We start from the raw sequence: 9461 nt of genomic DNA on the forward strand, positions 1-9461 counted from the left end.
TCCAGGAGCTGCCTGTTTTCAGTACAACTCCCTGTACAGGTGGAAGTGTAAAGTGCTTGTCATTCTCTTGTACACTGTTGTAGTAAATGAGCAGTGATGTTATCCAACTGCTTCCTAAAATGGCAAATTCCCTCATGTTTTTGCAATTGTCAGGTGTGAGCAATGGCAAGGAGGTTGACTGGATGGACTCTCAAGGGGAAGAGCAGCACCTCTGGCAGAAGATGATTGACAGCCCGGGAGTTGCAGTGGAAGGAGTGTTAATGCTGAGATCCAGCATGGGAAAACGCAGACTCTGAAAGACTTTAACTACTGGGGTGCCACAGGTACTCCTGGCTCCAGTGGTGTCCAGGCTCTTGTCACTTTGCCCATTTGAGCATCAGAAGGGTTGTACCCTTTGCCTTGGATATTAAGACTCTGAGTGAGATTTTAATGCATTCTGCACTTTCATGCACGTTTTTTACCCAGGCTTCTTGTGTGAATGGTTTCTCCTGAAGCCAGTGGAACTGGACCTTGTACAGAGATCAGACTGGCTTCCTCTGTCCCTCCTGGTGGCTTGGATGCAGCTGATGAACATTCTGCCTGAGCACTGCTCAGAGTGAGCAAATTCTCTTGCTGGTCTTTTATTGAGTAATGTCAGGTTTATGAATCTCTTTCTGGCTCAGAGATGGCCCAGAAGGCAGCAGTGGCACAGCACAAGCAGATTCAGAGTGAGTCTGTGCTTTGGTGTCTGTAAGTTAAGAAGCCATAATGTTGTGAATGACAACAGTGTTTGCTTGTTGGGCTGTGCAGTGGTGCAGCACAACAGGCTTGGGACCAAAACCCGACCAAGCAGGGCCAGTGCAGTGTGCTGCACCTAGAAACAGGCAGCAGTGAGCTGGTGGGCAGTGCTGGCGTCCTGGCATCCTCTGGGTATTTTAATGCACATGTATAAAAGGCAGACTTGGTTCAATGTAACCAAAGAGCCTCTAATGAAAATGAATCATGACAAATCCTGTTTCCAGAACTACATGATGCTACTGTGATTTCCATTCAGTTGACAGCTCTAGCCAAGACCTTCTGATGTCATTGAACAGAGGGAAAATGTCCACATGCCAGTCCCCATCTGATGTGTCACTGAGATGAGACACATGCCAGGTTTGGACAGTTAGCTAAAACTTGATTCAACAGATTGTATAGAACAGAATGGGATTAAAGCACATGCCAAAATGATTTGCATAACTGTAAAATCTTCTCTGAGTGGGGTCCCATTCAGGCCCATGCACATTATTTATAATCCAAGTAGGACATTTCTCCTGATCATCCCCCAGTGGATTTAGTGATGAGTGGGTCTTGGCCAATACAATCATTATTCCTATTAACTGTGACAATTGTTCCACAGTAATTTTGTGATTCCTCAAGGTATAAGACCAAGGAAGATCAGGACACTGAGTGAACAGCATTTCTTCTGAATTTTCCACAATTAGAACACAGCTTTCTATTTGCACTGGTAAATACATAATACTGGTAAATTCCTACATTTTGATTTTTACCCCAAAGTTTATTGCAAGAAGTCTAGATTGAGCAACAGAATATAAGTTGATAGCTAAGCAATTGGAGATTTTGACATCTGTTGTTGTCCTAGTGGAAAATTAACAGAGCTGAATTCAAAACCTTATAATGTAACATTAATTCTTTTATTTTTAAGGTATTTTATGCTGTTTTTTGTTGTAGTGGCTGTAAACTGCAGGAAAGCTTACAGCCAGTCTTCTAAAATCATAATATTATTGGATAAAAAAGTATTTATTTGTGTTGAAAACAGTGGTTTTAATAAAATTGTTTCCTTATGCATAAGTTATTTCAAAATTCTGATATGAATTCTGATATGAATTTTAAAAGTCACTGGAGGTACTGCTTGCCCAGTTGGAGGCTCACCATTTTCAGAAATTACTGAGTCATCTTTGAAAATAAAATTCTCCTACAAAATCTTGGATTGGGAGCCAAACATCAGTGGTTACTCAAGAAAACTGACTTAATTTTCCTTCTTTATCTTTTCTTCATTTCCTTCTGAAATTCAAGTCAAATTGTGCAGTGAGGGAATTTTTCCAGCCAAAATTATTCCATCATTCTACAATTCTGTACCGCAGATGCTGTGAGCTGATAAATTAGAGCACAAATATCAAGCACACAAAATTTTATGACCTTGTTCTTATCACAATAGTCTGTCTTTTAGTATTAGATTATTTTTTTATCAGTATCTTCCAAAGTGAAACCAAACCTAGCTTTTGACACCTAAATTACCTCTCTAACAGAATTGTTTTGAGTTGTCTTGGTTGTTTGTACTAGAATCCTGAGCTTATTTTGGGAATAATAATATTATACTGATGTGTAGGCACAAAATTTGTGGTTTTTTCCCTTTTGCTATAAGTTGTTTCAAACAGATAAACTTGTTGAATCTCAAGAAAATGGTTTTTCAAGGTAAAATTCCAGCTCAAGTTGTAGAGGAACACTTGTCTGTTGAATGGTTTGCTTTGATTAATCTTGATGCTGAAAATGGCAAAAATAATAACAAAAAACTCCTCCAAGTTGGACCTTGGAATGGGCACGTTTTCATTTGCCAAACTGAAACAACTTAATTTTAAATTTAATTTACTTTTGCATGGAGCATAAGCGGTCACCTAATTTTTGAATGGTATTTCCTAACCTCCTAAGCATTAAGATTTTAGCTAAACCACATCTTGCTTTAAAACAAAAAAATTGTATTTTACTGCTTCAACTTCTGCCCATTTTGGTCCTAAGGCAGAGTTTGTGATGAATGGTCTCATCTGGGAAGTGTCACCCTGCACACACATAGGCTTTAAGCTCTGCCTTTTCCTTCTAAAGAGACAAAATGTCACTCTGAAATTACCTGAATTTACAGGCTGGGCTATGAACACACTGAGTTCAGCCTCTGGAAGGAACAGTTTCACCTGGAAGGAATTCTGGCCAAGGGGTTGATGCTGTTAGTGGGTTTGGGGTAGAACAGTGAAATCACCTCCTCTGCAGCACAGTGTCAATATAACAGGTGTCACACTCACCAGAGCCTCGGAGAGATGATGAGCATCAGATAAACACTGGAGCAAATTGGAAAGTTTTGCTGTTCTCTGATGTTATCAGCTCATTTGTAGGAATCATCTGATTTATGGAAAATGTCACATTTAATTGTGTCTCTCATCTCTTTGTTCTCTTCTTCTGTAAAGATGGTTTATGGTTTGGAAAAAGCACAAGATGATTAACTGCAGATGTGATTTCTTGTTTCCCGGATATTTGAATTAATTGCCCATAATTTTGTGTCATCATGTACTGTGTGTTACCAGGCTGAACAAAAAAGACAGAAAGCCAGGAATTAGACCAAAGCTTTTCTTTTCTGTGTTTATTGGTATTGAAGGTGCATGAATGGTTTATTCAAAGCTAATTTTTAGGAGGAAATAACCACAATTTTAACATTGATTCATAAACTCCTGATCTGAGTAAACAGATACAGCAGAGATGATGTTTCTGAAGGCTTTTTCTACATGGACCTGAACAACTGAAGCTGCAACAGTGGAGAAGAAACCTGCTCTGTGGCGGGTGTAGAAAACGTCTTATAAAACATATTTTACTCTGCTACATATTTTTCTAGCAAGGTTTGTGATTAAATTTGAGGGTTCAACCCATTAAAGAAGAATAGAAGTGCAACTTTTGCTGTAAAAGGTCAAGTTGAGCCAGTAAACACATATATAAACAGCACCAATAACTATCAAAATGAGCTGATGCCGAGGGCTTTCCAAGCCCTGCCAACAGATTTGGGTATCCAGCCCTACTCTCTGGTAGTTTTCTCTATCAGCTGTATGGGGACTTCAGGCTTCTAAACCTTGCATATAAATAACACAGATAAAATAGAAATGTCCTTCCTATCTCCTGTACCTCCACCATGTTACACTTGAGTGAGAGGAGAGGAAAGCTGCAAAGACTGAGGGCTGCTGTTGCCATCTTCCTGTGCTAATCCAAGTGCCACTGCCCTCCTTGGATGCCTTTCAGATGCCACATTTCCATCCTTCTTTTCCAGCTCTAATGGTTTAACAGAGAAAGCATTGGGATGGTGGAAATGTCTTTATCCTGGTACATTAGACTTATTCTTCTGTGCCTCTTCCAATGCAGATTATGCTGAGGCAGCATGAATGAAGCATTTTTATATCATGATTTTTGATTTTTCTTTTCCTGACTGGTTATGCCCTGCTAAATGCAATTATTATAAGTTGAATTCTGCAAAATATCAACTCAACTATAGCAGCAGAGCAGCCTTTCAGGCATCCATTGGTCCTAATTGATAAGGAGAATTAACAGCAGGGCTGCATTTTAGTCTGGAGTAATTTTGACTTCTTGATGGCTCTGCACATTGCCCAGCTTCAGGAATGGAAAATTCACAGTTTGCTCAGTAGCATCAATGAAGAGAAAATCTGCTTGGGTGTCTTACACCTTTGGAGAAGAGATCAGAGTCCTGTTTTCACAGCTGTCTGGTTTGTGGGCTCACACAAGATAATAAGAGCTGTTCCTGAATCTCTGCAAGGGTCTCTCTCCCTTCACCTCTCCCTTTGGTTCAGCAGAAGGTTCTCCCTGGACACTGATCCCCAGTATTTGGGAGGGGGCAGCATGCAGAATTGATGGGAGAGCCCCACTTATTTTCTTCTCTGCGAGGGTAGGACTGAAATTTTCCTTTGTTCACACACACAGTATTGATTTTCAGCATTTCACCACCATGACAGAAACAAGTATCTTCTGAGAGCTGACCCATGCACTTTATAAACTTTTTCTAAAACTAATTAGTTGGTTTTTTTTAACCACAGAAATGTTAACATTTGAGAACCCTAGAGAAATGATGGTGAATTCCAGAACAGGATGCAGGTTTTTATTTGCCATAGCTCAGCTGCAGATGTTGAGAAGCACACTAAAAAAACCTTACCACTGTGCCCATGAATTTCCTCCCTGATGATTTCATGTTTGCAAATGCTGTTTAATAAGTGATAACAATACAGTGTTAGTTATACTGTGTATATTGACATTGGAAACTGAGTCTCAGCTTGCTTTTTAGGTGACTTTTTAAGTTGTTGTTGAAACTCATCCTGGCTACATCTTGACCTTTTACTCAGATTATTTATTTCAACAATTCTACTTTGTGGCAGTAACATTTACATGGCTGTGTGCTACTGCTCCTGACAGCTCTCTGTATATTTTTGAGAATAATTCTAATTGTTGAGGTTTGCCTAAAGCCAAGCAGAGTCATTAGTTGCAGCAATTAGAGAATGTCACATATCCCCTGTGCTGCCTTTGCTCTGCTTAAAATCTGTTGCTAGCAATTTGTTCAATTACTCTGGTGGACATGAACAGTACTAGCAGTAAATGGCACTGCAGTATGTTAAGCTCTGCCCAAACTGAGACAAAGCAATGCTTTCTGCTGAGAACATTTTTATACTGTGCATTGTACATTGTTTTGTGGACAAAGGTGGCTGGTAAGACATTTGCAGCTGTTGTCAATATTCCTGTTATGTCTTTCAAATTAAAATACTGAAATGTTGTTGTGTCTTTGTCTCTTCTAAAATGAATTATAGGAAACTATATCCCCCAGGAATATCCCATATTATCTCACTGAGGTAAAGACATCACTTATATGTGATGTATGTGATGACTGTCTCTCCTTTTTTTTTTTTTTTTTTTTTTTTTTTTTTTTTTTGTCTTAAAAGCACTTAAAGTGTAGAAATTAAGCTATTTTTTATTTTATAAGCATTAAATCTGATTTCTTTTAAATATGGAATTCTAAGAAAAGGGAAATATAGTGTTCTCTTCCTCCATGCTATAAAATTATTCTACATGTATATTAACTCTGCCTGTTCACCAGGTCCTCCCCTCCATCTCTGAATCTCCTGCCTCTTCCCTAGTTCAAGGTCCTGCCCACCTGAAAATCCAGGTATGTTCAAAATGCATCTTTTCTGTAATTTCTGGTCCTGATTTCTTTTTTTAATTACCATTATAAGAAAAAATCAACAAGCATTCAACCCCTCAATTTACACATCAGCAGAGTCATGTTCACTTCCACTTGCCTCAGAGCTGAGGGTTCTTTTACATCTTCTTGGGGTTCTCTTACATTTTCTTGTGGTTCTCCAGTTCCCTGGGCTTTTGTGTCTTGCTGTGCCTTCCCAGTGAGAAAGGAGACAAACCCTGCTCCTGGGCTCTGGGCTTGTGCTGCCTCTGCTCACTCTGGAGCAGTCTGAAAGCCTGGCTCAGTTCCTGTGCCCAGGTTAAGACCAGCTCAGCAGGGCTTGGTGGTCTCTTGGTGTGGTTTGGTCTCTTGGGCCCTCACATCACTCTTGTCTAGCTCCTCCCTGTGCTGGTTCTGGCCTTTATGGGCAGGTCAGACACCCAAAAACTGGAAGGCAGCTGCAGGTAGGGGTAAAGCCCTCCTGCCATTTCTATGCTCTCTGTACCTTTGCTCAGGACTGCACTCAAGGACTTGCTTGAGGGTCTGGAAGGCACCTCACTCCTGTACAACTGAACTGTAGTTCCTCCTGCCCTTCTCTTTGAGGTGACAGATCACAAATTATCCTTGTAAATTCTGAAGTATGTGCCATCTTAATTATTGAAATTCAGGTTTTGATTACTTTCTGGCTGTGTGGGTGGCAGTGGGAGACATATTGGTAACTACATATGCACTAGCACATTCTGCATGGACACTGGCATTTCCATTCGTTCCCTCTGTTTCACAGAGCATGCAGCAGCTGCTCACTGCTTGAAAGAGGCCAGAGAAAAAAATGCATATGCTCTCCTCAGCTGCCCCATGTCCTCACTGGCTCCTCTAGCCCAGGCAGCCTTGCTGCTCTCTGCCTTCCAGCATCTGCAGGTGCTTTCCCACTCTTCCCTTCACCAAGCCCTCCAGCCAAAAATGGGGAGAGAGAAATGGACAACAGCTACTGGCCAAGAGGAGCTGTGCCATCTCCTGACAGTGTGAAGCACTCACTCCCTTTTTGCTTCCTGGGGATGTACAGCAGGAACAGAGGCTCTGGTGAGTGGCTGGAAGTGATCAAGCACTGAGACTGCACAGCCTGAGCTCTATTATTCCCCCACCTCAATTTAAAAAGTGGGTTGTGATCGTAAGAGTATTCAAATATACTCCAGGTTACTCTTTAGCCTCTGCATTTTCATTAATTATGTGATGCAGTCTGACTCATGCTCTTATGTAAGTACTGAGCTGTAATGAAGTCCCATGTTGTGGTTGTTTAGTGCAGAGCTATAAAAGATCACTGGTGTTTTCATTTAAACACAGCACTTTCTGTCCCAGAGGGCTCTGCACTTCAAGAACAGGGACAGGCAACTTCAAATTTTGTCTCTCTTTTGAAACTGTAGAGGAGGGGTGTGACAGCAAGGGCTGTTCTCATCTAATTAGGTGGATTATCAGGTAGAATCTGGGCAAAATAGGGCTGTTTACAAAATTGTTTTTTGCTGAGAAACTGCTGCCTCCCACAATTTATCTCAATAGGGTTTGTTTTTTTTGTTGCTTTTTTTTTTTTTTTTTTTTTTTTTTTTTTTTTTTTGCAAAAGATGCTGCATGTCAGGAGCAATAATTCTTTTCTCATCCGAAATAATGGAAAACTTCTGGTCCATACTCAGAACTTCCAGCCCATGACTGTATCCACACACAGTGACATGTCACATCTACAATGAACAGCCTGGAGGTGGGATGGAAAGGGTAAGACTTATGGCAGGTCTAATATTTGTGTTTTCAATCAGATTTGCAGATTTGCATTTTGACAGCAGTGGTAGGATTAGAGCTATGGCAAGAAGAGCTGTGTTGGAAGTATGAAAGAGACTCCAGCCAGTAACTGAGAGAGGAGAATTTTCTGTGAAAACTTTAATTAAAAAAGTGCACTGGTGTAGATACTGAACCTTGCTTGTGCAGTGTTATTTTTCTGGGACGAGAAGTGTACAGGATGAGTTTACTGGAATGTATTTGCATATATAAATGCTGGGCTAAAGCCAGAAATGCAAAATCCCTTGTTCAAACACTCCCAAAAGGCCATTCTACTAAATCCCTGCATACCATACATGCAGGCTGATTCTCCAAAACAGAGATGGCACATGGTATTTTTCACTGTTCCCCACAAAAATGTACAACAGAAAATGCCAGAAACCTTGTATTACTAATCAAGAACAGCTTTTCTTTATCACAGGATTTTAACAGATGTTCTGTGCAGAATATAACTAGTAATCCAATCACTCATGCACTCTGCCATACTTAATTCAATTTCCTGTAACAGCCTAGTGATTGCAATCACTTCCCTGATTGTAGCAATTGTACAGCCCTGCTCCTGTTCATCCAGTTGTGAAGGGTGACTGGATGCACTGACTCTGTATCTAAATCAAAATGGAGCAGCAGCAGATTGGAATTGCAGCAATACAGGACAAAAATCAGACCAATCTGAGATTTTTATTTTTGTAATATAATTTTAATCATTATAAATCAGTTGCTCTCCTTTTTCAGTAAGGAAAGTGAGGGTGAAAAAAGCCCTCGAGCTGTGGGGCTGTCCACCTGTGATTCATGCTCTAAGCATGTGCATGGTGGAGAACCTGAGCAGAGAACTGGGGCCACAGCACTCTGTGTATGGTGTGTCCTTGGGCTGCTTCTGTTCCACAGGCACAGAACCACACAATGGTTTGAGTTGGAAGGGGCCTTAGAGATCATCTTGTTCCAATCTCCCTGCTCCAGAGATCCCCATCCAACCTGGCCCTGAACACCTCCAGATTCCTGGGCCCCATCACCATCAGAATTCCTTCCTAATTAATCTAAGCCTGTCTTCCTTCAGCTTAAGGCCTTTTCTATCACTGCATGCCCTTCTAAAAATCACTGTCCAGCTCTCTTGCAGCCCCTTTAGGCTGCTCTAAGATCTCCCTGGAGCCTTCTCTTCCCCAGGCTGAACAGCCCCAGTGCTCTCAGCCTGTCTCCACAGGAGAGGTGCTCCAGCCCTGAGACCACCTCAGTGGCTCTTCTCTGGTCTCCTTCCACAGCTCCATGTCCTTGGTGTGCCCAGCCCTGATTTCCTTAACCACTGACTGCTGTTAGGCAGCAGAGGGAAGGCAGCTTGGGGTACAGCTGTGTCCACCACCCCATGGGCTCTTACCTTTCTTGCTCCTTCACAGCAGGTTCAGAATTTCCTTTATTGTTTGTTTGGTGAGGTCTGGAAGAAAAATGGATTTTTGCCACCCTTACCCCTTTTTCCTAACAGCAACACCTGGAAAGCTTCCTTACCCCTCAGCTGCTCATCCTGGCAAACTTGGCACCACCACCTGCAGAGTTCAGGGTGTATCCTGATCTTCTTGGCCTTTGGCACCAGCACTGCAGGGCCAAGCAATGCTTTCATAGCTGTTCTTGGGAGTTCAGCAACACTCTCCTAACACTGGGAAGCTGATCATCCTGT

General features: G+C 41.5%; 1 protein-coding gene across 2 annotated transcripts in view; it reads left to right on the forward strand.

Annotated features, from left to right (window-relative positions):
* Window positions 1-5576, forward strand: part of SYTL5 (synaptotagmin like 5) — a 78422-nt gene extending 72846 nt beyond the window's left edge. For both annotated transcript variants that reach the window (XM_056502538.1, XM_056502545.1), the window contains one exon: window positions 154-5576. In XM_056502538.1, the coding sequence (XP_056358513.1) occupies window positions 154-296 (143 nt within the window). In that variant the 3' untranslated portion in view covers window positions 297-5576. The remainder of the gene's footprint in view (window positions 1-153) is intronic.
* The last annotated feature ends 3885 nt before the right edge of the window (window positions 5577-9461 follow it).

The sequence above is a fragment of the Oenanthe melanoleuca genome, chromosome 1 (assembly GCF_029582105.1).
Source record: "Oenanthe melanoleuca isolate GR-GAL-2019-014 chromosome 1, OMel1.0, whole genome shotgun sequence".
Taxonomy (NCBI): domain Eukaryota; kingdom Metazoa; phylum Chordata; class Aves; order Passeriformes; family Muscicapidae; genus Oenanthe; species Oenanthe melanoleuca.